This window comes from Equus quagga, chromosome 11, assembly GCF_021613505.1.
Source record: "Equus quagga isolate Etosha38 chromosome 11, UCLA_HA_Equagga_1.0, whole genome shotgun sequence".
Taxonomy (NCBI): Eukaryota; Metazoa; Chordata; class Mammalia; order Perissodactyla; family Equidae; genus Equus; species Equus quagga.
Genome location: NC_060277.1, coordinates 92,881,359 through 92,907,367, shown reverse-complemented (window position 1 = coordinate 92,907,367; position 26,009 = coordinate 92,881,359). Strand labels below are relative to the sequence as shown.

General features: G+C 35.5%; 1 protein-coding gene across 1 annotated transcript in view; it reads left to right on the top strand.

Annotated features, from left to right (window-relative positions):
• Positions 1-26,009, top strand: part of NPEPPS (aminopeptidase puromycin sensitive) — a 78,236-nt gene that overhangs the window by 27,176 nt on the left and 25,051 nt on the right. Inside the window, exons 2-9 of the mRNA XM_046675511.1 lie at positions 7,538-7,615; positions 15,770-15,891; positions 19,756-19,863; positions 21,118-21,318; positions 21,764-21,860; positions 21,973-22,006; positions 22,864-22,978; positions 25,130-25,294. Coding sequence (XP_046531467.1) covers positions 7,538-7,615; positions 15,770-15,891; positions 19,756-19,863; positions 21,118-21,318; positions 21,764-21,860; positions 21,973-22,006; positions 22,864-22,978; positions 25,130-25,294 — 920 coding nt within the window. The remainder of the gene's footprint in view (positions 1-7,537; positions 7,616-15,769; positions 15,892-19,755; positions 19,864-21,117; positions 21,319-21,763; positions 21,861-21,972; positions 22,007-22,863; positions 22,979-25,129; positions 25,295-26,009) is intronic.

Genomic DNA, 26,009 nt, shown 5'->3' with positions numbered 1-26,009 from the left:
ATTGCTGATTTCAGGTTCTTTGGATAGATACCCAGTAGTGGGATGGCTGGGTCATATGGTATTTCTATTTTTAATTTTTTGAGAAATCTCCATACTGTTTTTTATAGTGGCTGCACCAGTTTGCCTTCCCACCGGCAGTGTATGAGGGTTCCTTTTTCTCCACAACCTCTCCAACATTTCTTACTTTTTGTTTTGGTTATTTTTGCCATTCTAATGGGTGTAAGGTGATATCTTAGTGTAGTTTTGATTTGCATTTCCCTGATGATCAGTGATGATGAACATCTTTTCATATGCCTATTGGCCATCCGTATATCTTTGGAGAAATGTCTGTTCATGTCTCCTGCCCATTTTTTGATTGGGTTGTTTGATTTTTTTGTTGTTGAGTTGTGTGAGTTCTTTATATGTTATAGAGATTAACCCTTTGTCGGATATATGACTTGCAAATATTTTTTCCCAATTAGTGGGTTGTTGTTTTTGTTTCAATCCTGTTTTACCTTGCCTTAAAGAAGAAGAGCTTCCTCATTTTTTTAATGGTTAAATAGTATTCCGTGGAATGAGTTTATCATAATTCATTGAGCCAGTCCTTTGCTGATAGACATTTAAATGGAATTCTATGCTGCAGTGCACAGTATGGCATATGTCTAACATCATTTTGCACATATGAGAAGGTATCTAGGGTAAATTCCTGAAAGTGGAATTGCTGGGTCAAAGGTATGTATATTTGTAATTTTGAGTGATATTGTCAAATTGCACTTCATAGAGATGGTACCAATATCCACCAGCTTGTTAAACCTTAGTTCCACATCTTTTCAGTTTTTTTGATCTTTGTTAATCTGAAAGGTAAAAAATGGTTATCTTGGACCTGGCCCAGTGGTGTAGTGGTTAAGTTCTCATGCTCTGCTTTGGTGGCCCGGAGTTTGTGGGTTCAGATCCTGGGCATGGACTTACACTGCTCATCAAGCCATGCTGTTGTGGTGTCCCACATATAAAGTAGAGGAGGATTGGCATGGATGTTAGTTCAGGGACAATCCTCCTCGAGCAAAAAGAGGAAGATTGGCAACAGATGTTAGCTCAGGGCCTACCTTCCTCATACACACACAAAAAAGTTATCTTGCAATACCTTTACTTTGCATTTCTTTACATTGTAAGATTAAGAATCTTTTTGTATATTTTTAAAGCCATTGGTATTTCACTTTTCTGTGAGCTGTTTATATCATTGCCCATTTGTAATTGGATGTTGCCCTTTTTTACTGATTTTTTTAAAAATGAAATTTTTATGTGTAGAGGAAAGTAACTTTTTTTCATCATAAAAGTTGCAATATTTTTTCCTCAAGTTGTCGTGTCTTCTGATTTTGCTTAGTCATTTTTATAATGCCAAAGTTTTTTGCATTAAGTTTATTTGTTTCTTTTATGATTTCTAGATCTTAAGGCATGTTTAGAAAAGCTTTCCTTAGCTAGAGATTATTTTAAAAATCAGTGTTTTTATAGTTTTAGTTTTTACGTATAAATCTTTGTTCCATCTGGAATTTATTTTGATATTAGATATAAGGTACATATCCAACTTAAATTTTTGCTCCAACACCGTTTATGGAATAATCTACCTTTTTCCCACATCCCAAATGCCACCTTTATTGTATACTGAATCACATATGTATTTGATTCTGCTGCTTACTTTCTGAATCTGTTCTGGTGAACTGTCTCATTATTCCTGAGTTTATTGTAACTTTGTAATATGTTTTAGTATCTGGTGGAGCAGACCTTCTCATTACACTTCTTTTCAGAATTCACCGTTTCTCTTATTTGTTTATTTATTTATCTGAGGAAGATTAGCCCTGAGCTAACATCCACCACCAGTCCTCCTCTTTTTGCTGAGGAAGACTGGCCCTGAGCTAACATCTGTGCCCATCTTCCTCTACTTTATATGTGGGACACCTGCCACAGCATGGCTTGCCAAATGGTGCTAGGTCCACACCTGGGATCTGAAACAGCGGATCTGGTCCGCCGAAGCAGAACATGCAAACTTAACTGCTGTGCCACTGGGCTGGTCCCTTTATTTATTTATTTTAAATGCTACGGATCTTTTTTTTTTAAGTCATTCTTAATGACTTCTCCTTCTTCCTCTTCTTCTTCTTCTTCCTCTTCTTCTTCTTCCTCTTTTCCTTCTTCTTCTTCTCCTCCTTTTTTGTGAGGAAGATTGGCCCTGAGCTAACATCTGTTGCCAACTTTCCTCCTTTTTTTCTTCTCCCCAAAGCCCCAGTACATAATTGTATATCCTCGTTGTAAGTCATTCTAGTTCTTCTGTGTGGAATGCTGCCACAGGATGGCTTGATGAGTCATGCGTAGTGCCATACCCAGGATCCGAACCAGCAAACCCCAGGCTGTCAAATCGGAGTGTGTGAACTTAACCACTGGGCCACGGGGCCAGCCCCCACTTATTTATTTTTTGCATATGAACATTAGAGTCATGTTGTCCAATTATAAAAAGAAAAAATTTGTTGCTACTTTTATTGAGATCATATATGTAACTTAAAGAGAATTAAAAATGTTAAGATGTATCCATAACTAAGAATATTATTTTACTTTCCGTTGTTTGTCTTTTGTGTCTTTAAGTAATGTTTAAAATTTGCTTCATGAAGATTTCTTTTTTTATTGAGGTAACTGTTATAATTTATTATAACTTTGTGATAACTTATAACATTATATTTCAACTTCTGTGTAGACTATGTTGTGTTAACCACCAAGAGTCTAATTTCTATCCGTCACTGTACAAATTTGCCCCTTTACTCCTTTTGCCATTCCCTCAATCCCGTTTCCCTCTGGTAACCACCAACCGGTTCCTGTCTCTCTTTGTGAAGATTTTACACATTTCTTATTAAGTATATTCCCAGGTATTTTCTACTTTTGTTGCTGTTATGAATGGAACCCACTCTTTGAACAATCTAACACTTCCAGAGCAAATATTATCTTCTAAGGTGCTTAAGATAGATCCCTTTTTGAATCAACAAATCGTGTTGTAACTGGAAATTTTACCCCTAGCCGTAAGTCCCCATTCATATAACATTAGTAAAGGTGGTTTTTCATTAATATATCTTGTATGGGTAGTACTGATGATCCCATGACATCATCACTTAGTCTATTGCTTTTTGAAGTGATTCACTCTGCTAATATTTGATGAATATACTATGTACCAGAAACTGTTCTGGCACAGCAGGTAGGGTGGTGGAGAAAACCACGAATCAGCATTCCACATACATATATTCGATTTGGAAAGATAGACAATAACTAATATGTAATGTAAAGTAGGGATAAGTGCTCAAAGATCATAGTAAGAGAATGTAGAGTGAAAGTTGTTCTTTAAGGTGATGGAAGAGATCTCTAAAGAAGTGATTTGCGCAGAGACCTGAGTGACATAAAATGTGTAGATATCTGGAGAAAGAACTTTCCAAGCAGTTGCAGAAACCCTGAGCTTGGAGAATGCTTGTAGTCTTTGAGGAACAATAAAGAGGCACCAGCAGCAAAATATGAGTTCCAGTTGTTGCTCCACATCCTTGGCAACATTTTTGTTTTCTACCTTTTTAGATTTAGCCTTTCTACTGGATATGTAGTGGTATGTCATTGTGGTTTTAATTTGCATTTCCCTGGTGACTAATGTTGTTGAGTACTTTTTCATTTGCTTTTAGACCATTCATATATTTTCCTTTGTGAAATTGTTCAAATCTCCTGCCCATATTTTATTTAAGTTGTCTATCTTTTTGTCATTAAATTGTAGAAGTTTTTATTTATATTTTGGATATAAGTTCTTTGTCATATATATATATAATGATATTTTATATACATATAAAATAAAATATTTTCTCCTTGTCTGTGGTTTGCCTATTCATTTTCTTAAGTGTGTCTCAATAATCACAGACTTCAAATATTAATGAAATCTGAACTACCAAATTTTTTCTATTATGGTTAGTGCTTTGTTTTGTCCTCTCTAAGAAGTGTTTGCCTAGCTCACGCCGGCTTAGCTTTTCATTCTGAATTTTGGGACTCCATTAGAGGCTTTGATCTCAGTGATTACTCTGACTGCTGTGTGAAGAATAGACTATAAGGCAGCAAGAGTGGAAACAGACCCGTTAAGAGGGTATTGTGGTCTAGGAGAGAAATAATGGTGCATTGGACTGGGGTTGTAGTGGTAGAGGCATTGAAATCTGAGATTAAAGGTATAGGCTATTGAATTTGCTTATTGGATGTGTGGTATGAGAGAGAGACAGACAAGGAGGGGGACAATTAGGATGATTCCATTTTTTTTTTTTTTTTGAGGAAAATAAGCCCTGAGCTAGCTACTGCAGTCCTCCTCTTTTTGCTGAGGAAGACTGGCCCTGAGCTAACATCCGTGCCCATCTTCCTCTGCTTTATATGTGGGACGCCTACCACAGTATGGTGTGCCAAGCGGTGCCATATCCACACCTGGGATCCGAACCAGCGAACCCCGGGCCACTGAGAAGCGGAACATGCGAACTTAACCACTGCGCCACCAGGCCATCCCGATGATTCCGTATTTTTGACTTGAGCCACTGGATCAGTGGTGTTGCTGTTTATGGAAATATCCAAAACTGCAATTGACCAAAGTTGTTTCCAACTCTAATCTGTGTTTGCCAGGTAGTATGTTGTTCAATATGAAATAATTGGAAGAGTTTCCCATACTACAAGAGCCTTTTTAAGAATTCTAATATATGGTTATTCTTGGGGCCAACCCCGTGGCCGAGTGGTTGAGTTTGCGTGCTCCGCTGCAGGCGGCCCAGTGTTTCATCGGATCCTAGGCGCGGACATGGCACCGCTCATCGAACCACGCTGAGGTGGCGTCCCACATGCCACAACTAGAAGGACCCACAACTAAGAATATACAACTATGTACCGGGGGCTTTGGGGAGAAAAAGGAAAAAAAATCTTTAAAAAAAAAAGAATTCTAATATATGGCTATTCTAAGAGAGAATTTTGGAGGGAATTTTGCTCTTTTTTGTACACATTGTAATATAGTTGATACATACATTTGAAAGCATATGCTGCAAAATGGAATCTAGCAATAGGAAATTTGATTGTTTCAATTATACAAACAAGTTGGCTTTAGTGTACCTTGATGGAGATGGTCTTTGACCATAGAACCTCAGAGCTACAATAATGCTGTTTGATACATCTAAGTCAGAAAAGTACATTCTTAAGCATTGAGGTAATTCTTGGCTTCCTTATAGGCTAAGTATCATTCTATTCCTGGGATTCAGGTTAGAGCAAATCTCGAGTTTTTGTCAGCAAAAGTCATTGTTTCAGTAGAGATTTCACCAGTATTGTATATATGCAGTCTTGAGTTTCTGTTCAAATTTAGGAGCTAGCTTATGATAGTAGAAAGAATTTTGGCAGTACAAGTAGGAAGGGAACTGAGTCCTAGTCCAGCTATATGACCTTAGGCAAATCAGTAACTTTATGTATCTCATTTTCTTTATCTGTAAAATGAAGAATAACTGATTAAAGTTCTTTTAAAATCTGAAATTACAGTTTCTTACTGGTTTTGTAAAGAGTTTGGCCTTATAAAGACATGTTTGAACCATGATGATATTAGAAATATCAGAAATTCAATTCTTAGGCGATTCATTTAAAAAAAAGAATGAATTGTGGGCATCTTTCCTGGCTCATAGAATGTTGTTAAATCTTAATCACTGTTACCCATATCAAGCTTAAGCCTGTGACTGATAAGCCTACTACCTCTCTCTCTCTTTTAGTAACAGTTTCTTTTGGTTTGTTTGTTTTTTAAACATTGATACCTTAGCTAATATGTGTTGCCAATGTTTTCTTTTTTTTCTTCTGCTTCTCCCCAAAGCCCCACAGTACATAGTTGTATATTCTAGTTGTAGGTCCTTCTGGTTGTGCTGTGTGGGACGCCACGTCAGCATGGCCTGATGAGCCGTGCTAGCTCAATGCCCAGGATCCAAGCTGGCGAAATCCAGGGCCGCTGAAGTGGAGCACAGAAACTTAACCACTCGGCCACGGGGCTGGCCCCTAGTAACAGTTTTATTGAGATATAATTCACATACCATACAATCCATTCATTTGAAGTGTAGAATTCAGTTGTTTTTTATTATATTCATAGAGTTGTGCAGCCACCATCAGAATCAATTTTAGAACGTTTTCATCACTACAAAAACAAAGTATCCATGAGCAGTTACTTCCCATTTCCCCTCAACCTCCCAGCCCTAGGCAACCACTAATCTACTTTCTGTCTCTAGAGATTTGCTTATGCTGGACATTTCTTATAAATATGTGGCTTTTTGTGTGGTTTTTTTTTTTCATTTAGCATAATATTTTCAAGCTTTATCCATATTGTAGCATATATCAACAGTTCATTTCTTTTTGTTGTCAAATAATATTCCATTGTATACTACATTTTATCCATTCATCAGTTGATGGACATTTGGGTTGTTTCCACTTTTTGGTTGTTATGAATAATGCTACCGTGAACATTTGTGTATGAGTTTTTGTGTGGACATATGTTTTCATTTCTCTTGGAAATATACCTAGGAGTGGGATCTCGGGGTCGTATGGTAACTCGTTCTTTAATCTTTTGAGGAACTGCCAGACTGTTTTCCAAAGCGGCTGCATCATTTTACATTCCTACTAGCAATATATGAAGGTTCCATTTTCTCTGCATCCTCCCTTACACTTATTATCTGTCTTTTTGATTGTAGTCATCTTATTGGGTGTGAAGTGGTATCTCATTGTGGTTTTGATTTGCATTTCCCTGATGGTTGATGATGAGCATCTTTTCATGTGCTTATTAAGGCTACCTCTTTGACTTTTCATTTGGGATGTGATGTGATATGGTTGGAAATTGATCTACTTACTTCTTTCCCTAAAGTGTCAACTAAACATTATAAAGTATCAAATAAGCAGTCTCTTCTCACTCCTGGTAGAGAGGAAGTCAAAGCCTTAATTTAATCCACACACCTGTTTTCACCTTCTTTATTTCTATAAAATGTAACAACAAAGAATTTTACTGGAAATAAATTGGATTTAGATCTTAGTTGGAATTTTTACCTATCTTTGGGTGGGAACAGAACTTTCACTGATATATCTTTAACACTGAAATCTTGGCCTTTTGCTCAGTCTTTCAGATGTTCATGAGGAAGACTGCAACATAGAAAGCTGTGTCATAGTCATACAAAGATGAAAATGAAGCAGGGCTGGTAATCTGGTAGAAAACCTTTTCACATTTGCAGTCGCCCTATTTCCCTTATGTCATAAAAATTTTGTGAATTAATAATATAGGATGCATAATTGGGGTTTTTTTTTGTTTGCGTAATTGTTTTTAAGGAACTTATTTAACTTAGATCATATAGCCTAAAGCGACACTTTTGTTAATAGGAACTTAATGTATTAAATTAAGAATATTTAGTTTTAGTAGAAATTTTGCTCTTAAAGATGTTAATTGCTGCAGTCTGAGTTTGGTTATATCAGTCCAGTCAGATTTGTGAAGTAATGTTTTTTTTTTCCATTCCAGAAATACATGCTACAGGATTTAACTATCAGAATGAAGATGAGAAAGTCACCTTGTCTTTTCCTAGTATTCTCCAAACAGGTGAGACATGGGGCTTTTGTAAAATTCCATGATGAGTACTGACATCTTACTTGTTCCAAAGAAATTTATTGTATGCCATTTTTTTCCCCTCATTGTTTTAAGCAGATTAAGCATTAAGACAAGCTTTTGAAAGAGTCAGGTTCATTGTAACTTTTGGCCACCAGGAAAAAAAAATAAAAAAAAAACCAGACCAAAAACTAATGATCATTCTACCTTAGAACATAATGCATTTTTTTCATCTTTTCAGTTTCAGCTTTTAAAAAATACATTTATCTAGCTCCTCCTTCTACTAATTGAATCCACATCTCTGAGATGAATGTCCCAAGATGATTTTGATGTACAACCAGAGACTAGATAGATATGCCAGTGAGGGTGTAGAAGGAAAGATTTGTTGATATGTTACTATTATTAGATATAAAAGCTCAAGGAAAATAGAAGACTTTCTGAACTCAGTGTCATGGAAGAAATTATATACAAATCAATTGGTAAAGCACTAAGGCTTTTATTAATGAGCAAATGCAAAGCAACAGGTAATTTGTGTGAAAGAAAATTCAAATAACTAATAAAAATGTGAAAAGATATTCAGCCTCCTAGTAATGAAAACTATCAAAATAATGCTTACTCATACATCGATTTTTGCCTGTCGTGTAAGCTGAAGTTAAAAAAAGATTCTCCATGATGTGACAGCCCTGATGTTTATTACCGATGGGAGTGTAAATCCATATAATTTATTTGGAAAGCAGTCTGGCATTATGTATCAAGAGCCTGAACATGTTCACATCTCTTCACCCAGCAATTCTGGTAATAGGAATATATCCTAAAGAAAAATCCTAACTATAGGAAATGCTTTATGCCTAGAAATGTCTAATGAGACATTACTTAAGGTAGTAAAAATTAGAATTAATATATTTGTCCAACACTAAGGGAATAATTAAGCCAATTGTGGCATATCTGTATGCTTAAATATATATAGCAATTAAAAGTGAGGTTTGTGAATTCTTATAACACAGTAGGTGCTTATTATAGAGTAAAATTGAAAAGCAGAATATAAAATTACGTATACAAGGTGATGAATCATATCTCTAAAATGGTACAAATAATGACATATCTGGGTGTTGATGTAGTTGATGATTTTTATTCTTATTTCTGTCTTTCTCTTGTTTCCATAGTTTTTATACTGAGAATATATTGCCTTACTGTAAAAGTATTTTTAGAAAAATTTTAAATTGGAGAAGTTTGTCTTTTATTTCAGTGCTCTTAGAGACCTTTTGTTTTGCCTTTTTCTAATCAGGATTTTTTACATGTAACTTATAAAAATAAACATTTTGCCATGAACATGTATTAAAAAATACTGAAGAATATAACATGAAAATTGTTTCCTCTCTCTGACTTCTTCTACTTCCATTGTCTGGTAAATTCTTGCAGAAATATTCTGTGTGTAAGTGTATGTGTACATTTTAACCCACAAATAGAATCACAAATCTCAGTGATTTACAACCAATATTTCTTGTTTACATATGGCCTGAGGACTGCTAACCATCTGCAGCCATATTGCCAACTGTACTGAGGTCTACTCAGCTCCCAAGTCTTCACATTCCAGGACCTGCAGTGAGCAGCTACTATCTGCAGCATGCTTCTCTCCTAGGGCAGGGGGCAGAAGCTCAGGGATGGGGACAGAGCCAAACCATAGACAGATTTAAAGCTTCTGCATGGATGGTGGTGTACTTGATGTTCACTCATATTTCTTTGGCTGAAGCAAGTAGCATGGACAAACCGAAAGTCACCGGAGCAACAGTTACCAGACATTTGATAAAACTTCTAATGTGAAAGAGCAAAAAGCAAAATAATAAGTATAATAGAAATATAGGAACTTGTAAGAAGCAAAGACGAATGAAAAGAAAGTCTCAAAGACACTGAAATGAATTAATATCCTTAGAGATATTGTTAATATTATATTCATTAAGCAAGAACAACACAGAATACCATCAAACAGAAAGAATTAGAGAAAGAAAACTTTTGGAAAGCGTAATACAATAGAAATTAAAAACCCAATAGAAGTTTTTGAAGATGAAATAGAGGAATTTTCCGAATAGTAGGAAGATTTGAGGACCAGTCTACTAGACAGAGGCAACATCCATCTAGTAAAAGAGAGAGAAAATGGAAGAGGAAATTGTTAAAGACACAGAACAAGAAAATTTCTCTGAACTGATGGGCTAGGAGCCTTTAGTTTGAAAAGGTACACCATTGAGAGGGACTAATTCAATAAATGTAAAAAGTCCCATACCAAAGCAAATTTTAGAACTTTTGGGGATAAAGTGAAGCTTTCAAATACCTTCTATCTGAGGTGAGGGAGTTGGGAGGAAGGTAGGAAGGCTAGCAGATTACCTTCAAAGTTCAGGGATCAGAATAGCAGACTTGTCACTAGGAGCAATGGAAACTAGACTCGAACGAAGCCCTTCCTGCAAAATCGTGAGTGAATCTGACTTTCAACCTAGAATACCATGGTTACCCAAACTGAATTTAAGGAGAGCAAAATAAAGATATTTTCAGATTTGCAAGGTCATAGAAAACTTAATGCTTTGTAAAAGATGTAGGAGTGGGAGATGTAGTTTAGCTGAACTTTACTTTCTATAGTAAAAAGAAAATAATATGTAAAATTGAAAAATGGAGGCATAGCTATATAAGCAACATATTTAGAATCACAGAGTTGCTACTAGGGGCAGTATTAGGGGTACGGTAGCATTGGGCAGGGGCCTGCAGCTTATACATGTAAGCCTGTAGTACTGTCTAAATTTTAAACTATGAGCTATTACTTTGATAGAGATAAAATAAAAGTTAAAATCTATATCATCACAGCTTACATTCTGTGTTCATACTGTGTAAGGATTAAAGTCAGTAGCAAAAGATAAAAAAAATCCCTTCTCATATATTAGGAAAAATTATACCTCTGAAAATTCCCAAGTTAAAAAAGACTTGTTACAGAAATTAGAAAGTATTTAGAACTGAATAATGAAATTACTACATATCAAAACATGTGGGATGCAGGTAAAACATTGTTCAGAGAGGATATTTAGTTAAGAAGAAAGACTGAAAATTACTTAAGCATCAAGATAAAGTTAGACAAAAAGAACAGGTAACTTGAAGAAAATAGAAGAGAGAAATAAAGATTTAAAAGCAGAAATTAATGAAGTAAAAAATGAAGAAGAGAGGAGCAAAAAATATTTTAAAACTGGTTTTTTAAAAATAGTCCAAGAAGATACATAAACCTAACATGTATAGAAAAAAAAGATAGCATAGATTCAATTGTTGTTCTGCATTAGGAAATATATCATATATTAAATTTAAAAAATATATAATTTATTAAATAAAAAATTATCAAAAGAAGCCAGAATGTATTTGTTAGAATTCACCAGGTAAAAATAGACAGAAACTCCTGGAAGATGTGTGTGTGTATTATATGTATAGATGTATATATGTTTGTGTGTGTATGTATAGTACACATATGTGTCTACTGAGTACTTAATCTGTGCCAGGTACTGTTTTATGTGCATCACAAATACTAATTTATTTAATCCTTTTTGAGATAGATTCTATATAAGAATCTATCTATCTTAGATAGATTCTAACTAAGGCACAAAGATAGTTTAATTAACTTAAATAATTGCCCAAGGTCAACAGCTAATAAGTGGTAGAGCCTAGATTTGAACCCAAGTAGTTTAACTGTGAAGTCTGCACTTCTATGACCACATTATGCTTTTAATTTTTTTCTTTTTCTTTCTTTCTTTCTTTCGTCGTCGTCTTCTTTTTTTTTTTTTTTTTTTTGGTGAGGAAGATTGGCCCTGAGCTATCTATTGCAAATCTTCCTCTTTTTTGCTTGAGGAAGATTGTTGCTGAGCTAACATCTGTGCCAGTCTTCCTCTATTTTATGTGGGATGCTGCCATAACCTGGCTTGAAGGAGCGGTGCTAGATCTGTGCCTGGGATCTGAACCTATGTAACCTGGGTAGCCAAAGTGGAGTGTGCAAACCTAACCACTACGTCATCAGGCTGGTCCCTTAATTTTTTTAATTAAATATTTTAAAAATATAATACATGGACATGGTTTGAATTCAAATGATATATAGTGAAAATTTGTTTGCCATTCTGTCCCTGTTTTCCTCTCTTGGCTCCACTCCTCCAAAGCAGCCAGTTTCCTGTGTATTCTTTCAAAACTATATCTTGCTTTAGTAAGCATTTATGTATATACATAATATTTTAAGAACACAGAAGTTAACATGCCATACATAATATTCTGTACCCTTCTTCTTTTCCCCTTATGTATATAAGAGGTCATTTATTATCAGTATATAAGAGTTGTATCATTCTTGATAAGGACTATTTACAGCAAACATGGTAAATTGTGAAGTCATTTCCTGATAAAAGCAGAAACAAGTCAGGGAAGGTTATGACCATTAGTATACTATAATTTGACAGAGTTTGGAGATTTTTAGCTGATATAACAATATAAGTAACTGATATAAATATTAGAATTTAAAAATCTTGCAGATACAACTATCGAATTATTACATATGTATAAATATCTGTTTGAAAATCATTGGCCTTCACATTTTCCCAAGATTCTCTGGGTCAAAGTTACCCAGTCATTCTTTGCTTTAAGAATGAAGTCCTTGGGGCCAACCCAGTGGCATAGTGGTTGGCTTCACATGCTCTGCTTTGGCATCCTGGGGTTCACGGGTTCTGGTCCTGGGTGAGGACCTACACACCACTCATCAAGCCATGCTGTGGGAGCATCCCACATACAAAAAGTAGAGGAAGATTGGCACAGATGTTAGCTCAGGGACAATCTTCCTCAAGCAAAAAGAGGAAGATTGGCAACAAATGTTTAGCTCAGGGCTAATCTTCCTCACCAAAAAAAAAAGAATGAAGTCCTTATTTTTTCAAGGTTTAATAGGTTGTACAAGTGGTCTATCTTCTGGTAATGGAGTAAATATTGAACAGTGTGAGGAGGACGTTAGTAACCTTTGTGTTTAGCCTCATCAAACTTAACAGTCATGCCAACCATTGTCTGGCTAAGTAAAACATCATCTTTTCTGAAATTGGCACCATTCTAGAATAGTGGTTAAGTTACCATAATCTTTGTAAACCTAACAATCTCAGAATCAGTGGTTAAGGATCCTCTAAAGTGCCATTTATCTGGAGAAACACTGAAAGATATTAACATTTTGAAGAGTGAAAAATAGGATCATAAGAAATGGTGACAACAAAGGCAAAGACCTTTACTCTCTTTTTATATAAATTAATCTAGCTTTAATTCTAAAGCGTTTAGTAGGCTTACCAAATTTTTATTAAAGTATTTCAAGATCTTCTTCAGGTTTTACAACACTTATACTCTCCTAAGCTTTAAGCAAATAAGGTTTCTGGTGGAAGTCCCAATTTTTCAGTTGTTTAATTTATAAATGAGTTTCTTGTATGTTTTAAAAGGTTTACCACCCGAAATAGATAAATATTGAGGAATATTTATATTTGGAATATATATAATTTGAGGAAGGAATGTAAAATATGTGTGCAAATTGGTATAAAATTAGACAAACTGGTGGTCAGTTCTTCAATATGGTGTAAATTTGATAAGTGAAATTTATCAAGAAGTCCTTTTTCCTCCTGTTCTAATGCCATAAAATTCTACTGTATTAATAGTAAATACTTAGCATCTTATAATGTGACACTAATTAAATTTATTCATTATTTTTTAAAACTTTAACTTCTATTTTGTTTGAATTTCAGGCAATAAGCCTTCCCGATACTTTGTGTTTTGTTTAGAAGTCCACTTTTGGGAAGTGATCGCTATCAATATCTTGTTATGGTTTGATGGCCTTGGAGATTTAAAACCGAGTAAAAGTGTTCGCAGCCTTTCTTATTTAGTTATGAGTTTTAAATCCACTTTTATTCCAAATAGGGAAAGTTGAAAGTAGATTTACCACGGAATATGAGTTACATGAAAGACATCCTAACAACTGACTTCGTGAACACAGACTGGCCAGCTCCATTTATGGAATTGTAACAGAAAGTTCCATCACATAGTTCTCTTTAAAGGAAGGGGGTTTTTATATCTATAATAGATTATATCTATTAGATATTTCTCCTAAACTTCATTAATGTGAATACATCTCCTTTTTAAAAAATCAGTGAATTCCTAAAGAAGACAGAAACTTTGTGTTATTCATAGTTCAATTCTTTAACATCCATCACCTAGAGGTCTTTCAGGTTCTTTTACTCTGTTCACATTTACTGCCCCAGTAATCTGTCTAATCTGTTTCTCTTTAAAAGAAAAAAAGTATTCACTGTCCCTTCAGACAGAATGTCTGATGTTTTAAAAACAGCAATCACAAACGTCTGTTCACTTGCGCTTCAGTTGTTGTTTTGTTTTTCCCAGCATGATTACTTTCAGAATGTGGCACTTTCTTTACTGAAATTTTCACTTGAAATTACTTTCAGAACCAGTTTGAGGCACAGAAGACACACTAAATGTTTTATGTAGAAACAGTTTACAGTTGATCATTCACTTATTCTGTAGACTTGGACTCTGCGTGACTTCTAGACCTTTCAAAAAAGAATATTCAGTTTTGGAAGGTGAAAATTTGACTTTGAGAACATTCAAAAGGATTTGTCAGAGAGAGAGAGTCAAGAGCATTTTGAACAGTGTTAATGTCATTGCTCTATAGCATTCCAAATGACAATTTAAAACAGGATAGAAAAGTTTTGATATGATTGGCTAATCACTTTATAGTCATACTATATATTTGATTTTTCAGACTCCCGTGCTCTAGATCATCTTATAAATAGGCACTTTAAAAGGATCAATTACAAAGTCAACATTTTGGGGGTTCTTTTGGTGGCTTGATTTGTAAAATGTAGAATGGGATTATTTTGTCATGCATCTAAATTTAGTAGGTGACTACTAGATAATAATTATGATCTTTGTTAATGAAAGTATATATACTCACAAAAACTCCCATTTTGTTTAAATTGCTTTTGCTTTTTTTTCTTTGAGGAAGATTAGCCCTGAGCTAACTATTGCCAATCCTCCTCTTTTTGCTGAGGAAGACTGGCCCTGAGCTAACATCCATGCCCGTCTTCCTCTACTTTATACGTGGGACGCCTACCACAGCATGGCTTTTCCCAAACGGTGCCATGTCCATACCCAGGATCCGAACTGGTGAACCCCGGGCCGCCAAGAAGCAGAACATGTGCACTTAACTGCTGCACCACCGGGCCGGCCCCTGATTTTGCTTTTATACAACAATAAAATATATATTCAGGTTGCATTTTTATTTGCATTTAATACTTATTGGTTAAATGTATTTCTTTAATATTATTGGATTTCAAATGATTGAGGTGACTGTAAGAGTTTGTTTTATGCCCTTTTGCTGATCAAATCATTGGTCTTCCCTACAGTTTCTTACAAAAGTATGGAATCAGTGTTCCATTTGGACTGAATGGATAATGTCTTGTCTTAATGATAGAATAATTGGCATGAAGTCATCTAAAAGGATCAATTTACATAGCATAATTGGCAGAGAGCATGACTTTTGGATTGAACAGGCCTATGTTTTTATCTCATTCTTACTACTTACTAATTATGTGACCTTGGGCAATTTATTTAACTTTTCAGCTTCAGTTTCCTCATCTGAAAAAAAAATGGAAACAATACCTACTTCCAGGTTTATAAAATTTTTTTTTCTCTGCTTTTATCTCCCCAAACCTTCCCTGTACACAGTTGTATATCCTAGTTGCATGTCCTTCTAGTTGTGGGATGATAAATATTTTTAAAGCACCATGCATAATAGCATGTCATAATTTAATAGTAAATATTTGTTTCCTTTCCTGTTTTTATCTTCATGTGTTGGTAATTTGAGACTAAGTTAACAAAGTTAATGAACTTTCTAAGCAGTCACCCTGAACATGCCTTTAGGGTTTACTTTAGGCTTAGTCTTTAATAAATACTGTGTTCTCTCCATTGCCAGGAGGATTATTTGAGAAAGGAAGGAACAATTTGAACATTGTAAATACCAACTGAATTAACGTCATAAGGATATATTTTGGATAACTTGTACTTAATATCTTCATAAAAATGGTTTTCATTTATCTTCAATCACAGGTACAGGAACCTTAAAGATAGATTTTGTTGGAGAGCTGAATGACAAAATGAAAGGTTTCTATAGAAGTAAATATACTACCCCTTCTGGAGAGGTGCGCTATGCTGCTGTCACACAGTTTGAGGTATGATATGCTTCTCTAAAATATTATGATCTTAAATTAGACGTTCTGACAAAGGTCTCTTCTATTATTTTTGACTATTTGAAGTTAGGTGCCTTTGGCCATAATTATACTCATGAATTTCAATATCTGAATTTCTTTTATACTGTGTATCTTTCTTTTCTCTCTCTCTCGTGTGCTTTTTTTTTTTTTTTTTTTGGTGAGGAAGATTGGCCCTTAGCTAACATCTGTGCCAATCTTCCTCTATTTTGTATGTGGGACGCTGCCACAGCATGGCTTGATGAATGGTGTGTAGGTCCATGCCCAGGATCTGAATGCAAACCCCAGGCCATGAAATGGAGTACTTGAACTTAACCACCACACCACCAGGCCTGCCCCCGTACCTTTCTTAATTAAAATTATCCTCTTAGTATTTGACACTTGTGGTTTTCCTACTAAATTCATAGTAATGCTGTTGTATAGCGTTCCTTTGCTCCTTTGACATGTCCTTTGTTTATCTTATTATATGTGCTTTCTTGGATTTATCAAGTATTTGCAAGTTATATAGCTTGTTTTGAATTTGTGAGTGGTACTTTTAAATGTGAAGTCTAATTAAATTTATTCCTGTAAATTTCAGTATAACAAAACAGTTGATCATGTTTATTTTTATGTTTCTGGCTGTATCTCTGTATTCTTTGTTTTTCATACCTAAAATTTTGGATCTACTTTACTACTAATTTATCTTACCTGGTATATCTTCTCTTTCAAGAATTTTATGTTGCTTTCTGTTTTAAAACAACATTTGCTGCAGCTGTTTTGGCTTAATTCTGTGTTTAAATCGTTCCAATGCTTATCTCTAGCCCTTTTGAGTACTTCATCCTTGACTGGTTGGCTGGAGTACATCTCCAAATAGTTTTTTTAAGGGAGTGTATATGGGTGATATACTTCCTGAGTCTTTTCATGTCTGAAAATCTTTCATTTGCCTTTATAAATGACCAGTTTTACTGGTTTTGTAACAGATTTGTTGGTGAAAAACAAAGAAAAAAGAGCAGTCCCTGACATCTACAAGTTGTCCTAGCACTCACAGCTAGTCCGTGTTTTTCTCCTGTTGGACATAAACAATATCCTAGAACACTAACCTCAGACAGGGTTACTCTGAGACCATGATAGAGTGAGACAAAACAAGGGCACTTCATAGTTTCATCCAGGCACAGGCAAAAACAAGGGCTGTGCTGTGCACAAAATAACAAACTCCCTCTCGGTTAGAATGAGTGACGGCTGCTGCTTCACCAGTTACAGTTTTAGGCCTGCTCTCGTCTGCCCTTTCTATAAATAAGATTTATTGAGATACCTACTCATGGAATTGCTTCCACTTTCTGGCACCACCCAATTTAGAGCGAATCCCCTTTTCCTTGAATCCCCCCCTAAATCACCCAACCAAATCCCGAATCATATAATAGGTTCTTTCTTACACTCTTACTGAGAGGCCTCATGGTTCCCTTTGGTGTGAGTTCTCTCTTGCTCCAGTGAGTAGTAAACTTAGCTTGCTCACCTATGACAGTAGTCCAGTTAGCTTACAATCTTTCTTTCTCAAAGGTGTGTACATATTATTCCAAAGTCTTTCACATCTCATTTTGTCAAGGGGAGGAGTCAGATTAGAATGTTTCTTCTCCCTTTGTAGGGTAGCATGTTCTTTTGTTGTGCTTTGTTCTCTCCCTGGTTGCTTGTTAAATTATTTCTTTGTACCTAAAAATTAAAAATTTTCACCAGATGTTCACGTTTCATTAACTTTCACATAGTAATTGTTGAACCCTATTGATGTTTAGATTCAGATCTTTCTTCAGTGTAGCAAAATTTTCTTCTATTAGGGGGCCAGCCCCGTGGCCAGGTGGTTAAGTTCGTGCGCTCTGCTTCGGCGGCCCAGGGTCTCGCCAGTTTGAATCCTGGGTGCGGACATGGCACCGCTCATCAGGCCATGCTGAGGTGGCACCCCACATACCACAAGTAGAAGGACCCACAACTAAGCATATACAACTGTGTACCAGGGGGCTTTGGGGAGAAAAAAGAAAAACTAAATAAATAAAATTTTTAAAAAAATTTTCTTCTATTGCATCTTCCTTGTGGTTTGTGCTCTGATGGCTTCTTCAGGAACATCAGTCAATAATCTCATCTGTGTCGTTCATTTAATTTCCTCTAGTGTAAATTCATTTCTCTACTGCTGCTGCTTCTAATTTAAATTTTTCTGTGCTACTATTTCTTTCCTTACACTCTTACTTTTCAGATGTCTTTTGTTCTCCTTTTTTTTTTTTTTTTTTTTTTAAAGATTGGCACCTAAGCTTAACAACTGTTGCCAGTCTTTTTTTTTTTTTTTTTATTCTTCCCAAAGCCCCCTGGTACATAGTTGTATATTCTAGTTGTGAGTGCCTCTGGTTGTGCTATGTGGGACGCCACCTCAGCACGACCTGATGAGTGGTGCCATGTCTGTGCCCAGGATCTGAACCAGCAAAACCCCGGGCCACCGAAGTGGAGCATGTGAACTCAACCACTCGGCCATGGGGCCAGCTCCTTATTTGTTCTTTAATAGAATTTATTTAATTTCTTTGAGAGTGCAATCAGCCATCTAACGTTTTTCCTTGGAGAAACCCTTTTTCAGAAGTATGTGCTTCCTCTGCCTCTGCATATTTTGTTACTTCCTTTCCTGATACAGAATCTCATCATTGGTTCTATTTTTTAATTTTGTTGTGTTTCTTTCCTTTTTTTTTTTTTTTTAAAGATTTTATTTTTCCTTTTTCTCCCAAAGCCCCCCAGTACATAGTTGTGTAATTTTAGTTGTGGGTCCTTCTAGTTGTGGCATGTGGGATGCCACCTCAGCGTGGCTTGATGGGCAGTGCCATGTCCGCACCCAGGATTTGAACTGGTGAAACCCTGGACTGCTGAAGGAGAGCACCCGAACTTAACCACTCGGCCACGGGGCTGGCCCCAAGTTTCTTTCTTTTGTAACTGATATTCTAATGAACCATTAATTTATTTTGCTTTAACAGGTTTTCTCTTTTTTTATTTTTATTATTTATTTATTTTATTTTATTTTTTTGAGGAAGATTAGCCCTGAACTAACTACTGCCAATCCTCCTCTTTTTTCTGAGGAAGACTGGCCCTGAGCTAACATCTGTGCCCATCTTCCTGTACTTTATATGTGGGACGCCTACCACAGCATGGCTTTTGCCACGTGGTGCCATGTCCGCACCCAGGATCTGCACCGGCAAACCCCGGGCCGCTGAGGAGCAGAACGTGCGAACTTAACCGCTGTGCCACTGCGCCAGCCCCCTCTTTTTATTTTTAAAGATAGAATGAGGTCTCTTTAAGTAGGTCAAGCAGTGACAGTTTTTTGTGTAGTATATGGAAATGCCATTAAACAAATGACTTGTTTGGAATTGATAGAGCATTTGTCTTTATTCCTATTGCTACCATTCCAGATACAGAAAAAAACATATCAAATATTCTGAAAATATTTTCATTTTTATTTTTGAAAAAAAAGCCGGAGAGGCAACTTAACGTGTTTTCCCAGTGCTGAATCCTTACAGTGTACTGTTGACCTTCCTATGCTCTGTGTTACATTAACATTATTGCTGAAGCCATTTGCATTAAATTTGAAATGTTGAAGTGTTTTATTAAAAACAAAAATATAATTGTAAATTATTCTAAAACTATAAATTGTTAAGATCTGTAGCAGACCTAAGACAGCCCATAATACTTGTTGCCTGGCACTGAGTAGAAAGTAAATATTTGAACAAGTGACTGAATGAATGATAGAAAGAAATGGCAGTTACTTCATGAAATAGTCTGTTAGGTTAATTCAGTGTTATTTACATTTCATATTCTTTTCTTAAGGCTACTGATGCCCGGAGGGCTTTTCCTTGCTGGGATGAGCCTGCCATCAAAGCAACTTTTGATATCTCATTAATTGTTCCTAAAGACAGAGTAGCTTTATCAAACATGGTATGTATGTGTTTGTGAGTATATTTATATTTTGAGTAAGATTTGAGCATATTTAGTTTGCCGATTAGATGGGATGGCATGAAACCACCTAGTGGTACAGTGCTTGGTACATAATAGGAACACAACTATTAGTTTTCTTTGTTTCCAATAAGCCCTCTTTTTCTTAATTGCCTTATTTGGGGAGTTCCCCCCCATGGGAGAAATTCCTTATAAACTATATTAATTAGATTATCTACTTATTTTAATTTGGAAACCTAAATAAGCAATGAGTTAGTAAATTTCCCTGAAAGAAATAAATCTGACTTTCTTATTAAATGCCAAAAGATATAGCCATGTGATGAAGTGTATTTAGGTTTTTGGCTGATTGTATTCTTGGAATATGCCCTCTTCGCTGATGTCATTGATCTCATTCATAAACAGAATAATCATTCACCACTTGAAGTGTGTGGTCTAGGACTGCCTTAAGACGTAGAGGAGCCTGTAGCCTATAATATGACTCTGGGGAACTTGGAAAAGCCTACTGCACCTGAAAATAACTGGCTTTTGCCTCTTTTATTGGTGGAGAGAATTCCGTAGATAGAATGCCATTCTCTTCTCAGATATTCTTAGAGGGGAAGCTAATATATTAAACTGAAATATTAATTTACAGTTTAGTGTGAATGAATTTATCAGGTCAGTTCTTGAATAAGTCTTCCTTGGAAGAAAGAATTGAGAGAACTGGAGGAAACAGACCCTGAATAGGAAAAAGGGGGAGAACACCAAAGGGAAATTTGGGATTCCAAAGGTAAAGTGGAGATTTCATCACAAATTTGCTCAGAGCCAGCCTTGGTACAGAAAATGCTCTAAATCTAGAAATCTGTACCCTTTGAAATGTCAGATTCCACAATTACATTTTATTTTTATTAATAATTGTCTCTTATCCTTATTTCACTTGAAAAGTATTGAAGTCTCCTTAAAACATCCCAGTACCTGGCATATTAAGTATTCAAGAAAAGTTGCTTCTTTCCTCTCACAAATCCTTCATAGTTTTAACACTTTAGCTCTAACTTCTCAGTGTGAATGCTTTATCAGATCACTTTCCTTCTTAATGGGAAAGATCTTGAGCACATAAAAGCACTGCTTGAACTGGGAGAGAGAGGTAAGCAGTGCTGGAAAGGGGGAAGGAGAGATAACAAAGCCTGCAGTTTTTGAGTGTGTTTGCTCTAAGCTATTTAATTGTTTAAATTTTCCTTTCTTTCTTTTTTTTTTTTAAAGAATGTAATTGATCGGAAACCGTACCCTGATGATGAAAATGTAGTGGAAGTGAAGTTTGCCCGCACACCTGTCATGTCTACGTATCTGGTGGCATTTGTCGTGGGTGAATATGACTTTGTAGAAACAAGGTCAAAAGATGGTGTGTGTGTCCGTGTTTACACCCCTGTTGGCAAAGCAGAGCAAGGAAAATTTGCGTTAGAGGTAAATGTACTTGAAGAGGATTGTTCCAACAGTCCATAACTCCAGGTTGGGGAATTTACATTTCTGATCAATTATTAGTACAATTATTTATAATTTAATCTGAAATTTGTTATGCTACTTTAGTTTTATTTTTAATAGAATTTTGAAACTACCAACCTTGGTGTTGTATTAACATTTTACAAGATAATGATTAGAGTGGAATTTATTTATCAAGATAGTGGGTGGGAAAATATGTAATTATATTTTTCATACCAAGATATAAATGGATTAGTTTGGCCAACATATGCAAAGCTTGGGGCTAAGGCAGTCTTTGGAGGTAGGACACCCTGGGGTTGGTTTCTAGTAACTTGAGATACTTTGGCTTGCAACAGGATTCCTTTGTGGATTTCTGTATGAATTACAATAAAGTATTTATCGGATGGTTCTTTTGTTTATACTTTTATAGGTTGCTGCTAAAACCCTGCCTTTTTATAAGGACTACTTCAATGTTCCTTATCCTCTACCTAAAATTGATCTCATTGCTATTGCAGACTTTGCAGCTGGTAAAGTAAATTTCATTTTATTGCTGAATTGTAATAACTTTTTTTGAATTTTGTGATTTTGAGGAAGAAATATGTATATATATCAATAAATGTTTATATTTATTTTATGAAGGTGCCATGGAGAACTGGGGCCTTGTTACTTATAGGTATGTTAATGATGCGTTACCCTGCCTTATCTTTTCAATCACTGATTTCATAGGAACTTCATTCCTAATCACAGTTGAGTAGCTTCTGCTTTATGATCTGCTGTAAATTTTCCTACCTCCCCCACTTCCGTGCACATTTCAAGAGTGCAGTTGAGTGCCCTCTGGTGCTGCTGTCTGAGAGTGTAAGATTCTAAAATGAGCATCTGGCATTAGTAACATTTTTAGATATATTTTTGGCTGAATTTCTCATTTCAGTGACTTCTCTTCCTCCCAGTAGTTTCATAGTTATTTATCCAGCTTGAAGAGCCTTCCCTGATTGAATATCTTCTAGCCAAGTTTTTCATGTCTGTCACCACAGTACAAACGTGGGTTGTATAATTTTTAAAGCAGGGTCTATAAACAGGTTTTTGCCTTCTACTTTCGATTGCCTTCCTCAGTGAGCTAAGTTTTGGACAGCCTGCTCTGTGTTCTTTTTGGACTGTGGAATGCATCTTACCCCTACTTGCCACTCCCCTTCCTTTAATGGAAAGATTGTCTTCTCTCTCTGGCTAGCACAATAATCTCTAATCCTTTAGACAAAGTCTTTCTAAAATTTCAGGCAGCTGTCCTATCAGCAAACCGATAATTCAACTCTGTCACCTCTTTGGTCTTGTGTGGTGTGGATTCTCTTGGAGTAGTCTTTGATCTTCCTGGAACTTGCTCTATCCTGTATACTTGGAGGAAATGTTTTCTTGACATCTCTAAAGCCTGACTTGACCATCTTATTTACTGTTTGAACCTCCCTCCCCTACTTGTGCATGCTTGCTTTTATTGCAATACTTTTATTGTTTAATTTTTTTTTTTTTTTTTTAACGCAGGGAGACTGCATTGCTTATTGATCCAAAAAACTCCTGTTCTTCATCACGCCAGTGGGTTGCTCTGGTTGTGGGACATGAACTCGCCCATCAATGGTTTGGAAATCTTGTTACTATGGTATTTAATATTTTTAAGTGCTCAAATATATTTATCTTCATCCTGCTGCACATTATTTTGGCTACATAGTATTTCAAGTTTGGCTGGAACATTGTGCCAAAAAAATAATTGAACAACAGAAAAACTTTGTTTAAAAGGTCCACTTTGAAAAGTGTTTATCAGAATCTCTGTGTGAGCATGTGGACAGTCTTTATTCAACAGAAAATACTTCCTTAGCTGTTCTAGAATTTGCCAGCAAATGGAGAAGTCATGATACTAATTTGGGTGAAAGAAAGAGATTCCTCTTAGGTGGAGAGATTCTGTGCAGTGAGATTCCAGGTTAACTTTAATTTCTTGAGTCATATTTCTTGTGTAGTTCACTAGCTGAAAAGTAACCTGATAACTAATAAACTGATCTTTGATTAGGTTGAAATGTTTTTAGGGGTCAGTGTTTTCATTGCCTAAAATGTTGAAATTTGATAGAAATGAAAGCAAAGAAACTGCAGAATAACAGTAAAGTATGTTAAAATTTCCAATTGTCACGTTGAAATTCTTTTTTATTATAATGTTTGCAGTGAATGGTCTCTGTCCTTTAGTCTTGACTTTTCCCTCTTACTCTAAAAAAATACTGTCTATAGCAGCCAACTATGTGAGAGCTTGGGAGCACAGGGTTTGATAAGTGAACTAGTGAACCTCAGCAAAGAAAGAGCTGGAGATTCTGGAGCCAACCAAATTCTCTGATGGCATTTTAGGCTGCCAAAGAGCAGAGACTGACTTGGATGTTAGTTGAGTCCACATGTCACAGAAATAAGCACGAAAGTAAGACATTTAGCAACTATTACATGTCTGAAAGAGTTTCTAAAGAAAGTTAGCCCTTGAAAGTAAACCCTTTCCTTTTTGCTTTGGATATTTAAAGTTTTACATAGAGGTGAAAAAAATTTTTTGAAATATAATTTTATGTGGAATTAAGTATGCGAGTACCTGTATTGGAATATGTACAGAAATGTTCTTTTCTCCTAATGAAGCAAGTTTGTTGCTACCAAACAATTTTTTTGCTCAGCTTTGTGTAGACGTTATTTTTTGTGATTTTATTTTGAAACTATCAGCAATAAACTTTAGTAGGGGAAATGTGTGCATTTTCATATTATTATTAAACAACTTTTAACTGGATTTGAGTAACTGTTCTAGTTATTAGATGTCAGTTGTTTCATCAATGAAATTCAAGGGTTTAGAGATAGGTGGGAGAATAACTGGCCTTGTACCAGCTCATCTTACTGGAGGCTACTAGTTAAATAAGTGCACAGAGCACTTAGACAAATAGCCATTTATCACTTAATATTGAAAATATTTGACCTTTTCAGAATTTTAAAATACCTTTTTGTTTTTCACCATTGCATTAATCCTTAAGCATCTGTCTTGGATTCATATATTGCTTTCTTTTCATAAGAGATTTAATCAACTTTAATGAAAATTAGATTGAAATCTCTTTCTAAAAAGTTGATTTTTTTTAAATCGACGTTATCTGTGACCCATTATAGTCTTTGTCCACTCCACTATTAATTCTGACTAACAGGTGAGAGTTTTATATTCCATAAATGCTTAAACACCATTCTTTACTGAACTACTTACTATGATGACATTTCTGTTAATTTCACATAGTCCTTATATAAGCAATACTGCTTTTCTTTTTATCTAGAAAGTTTAACTCGTCAATCAACAATGATTTTTCCCAGTCATTATGGAAACAGTTTCTAGTTTTCCTGTTTGGTCCTGGTAACTTTCTGGTTTTTCTAAGAGAAATCTTTATTAAACTAAATTTTATTTGACAATATACGCTCTTGTCTACATTTATTCACTCTCTTCCCCTTGTCTATATAAGGGCTTCCCCCACTTCTTCTTCCTTTTCTACCTTTGATAGTAAAATGTTACTTAGTAATGTTTTGAAATGTGCCTCAGGCATAGTGCTAATATCACCATTTGGCCTTTCTTGGCATCTCTTTTAGGCATCTCTTTTGTTCAGAGGTGTGAGTTATTTACTGAGTGTTTTAAATTGAATTTTAGTTCATTAAGTTGTAAATTTTAGAGTATAGTGGAGGGGACATGTGAGTTTTTCAAATTAGTGGCGTGACAAGCATTTTGTTTTCTTCACATATTTCTGTCTTTTGTGTTTAGGAATGGTGGACTCATCTTTGGTTAAACGAAGGCTTCGCGTCATGGATTGAGTACCTATGTGTAGATCACTGCTTCCCAGAGTATGATATCTGGACGCAGTTTGTCTCTGCTGATTACACCCGTGCCCAGGAGCTGGATGCCTTAGATAACAGCCATCCTATTGAAGTGAGCCACACTGTTCAACCATTGGCTTTTGCTCGCATTTTTAATGAAATAAGTAATTTGTTATAGAGATACTTAGGACTCTAAAAAGAAAAGAAAATTGCATGGGTGATGTCACTTGTTTTTATAGTTCATATTTACATTCTTGAAAGTCTAGCAAGACTGAGTTCTAGTTGTTTCTTTTTAAGTAGTCAGTATAAAAATTTGATTTTTGTAGAGGCAAGTGCCATGTACTCATAAGCATTCGCTAAATATATTTTTATTGAATAGTGTGGGAGAACCATACATGTTGGGTAATATGCATAGGGGAACATTGTGATTCCATTATTGTTTCAAAGAAAATTCTGAACATACTCTTTTATTATTGTCATTGTCTGTTTTTGTATATACTTTAATTCTCTTGACTTAGCCTATCCTTATTTAAGCTGGTTTATATGTATAAATTTTGTCTCCAAAGAACTAGGCTTATAGTCTACTTTGACATATTTAACCAGAGTCCTATATAATTGTAAGCCGTTAGAATTCATGCAAGAAACCAAATGTTTCTCATGTCTCCCTTTCTCCCTCCACCCCCACCCCCATAAACTGATCAGTAGTAATTTGCCTTCCAGCAAAGGAGAGCCAAGACTGAAACCCAGGCCCTAAGAGATGATGAGGATAATGTTTTATATTCCACTTGATTAGTATTAGTTACTACACTCTTTGTAAAGATCATCAT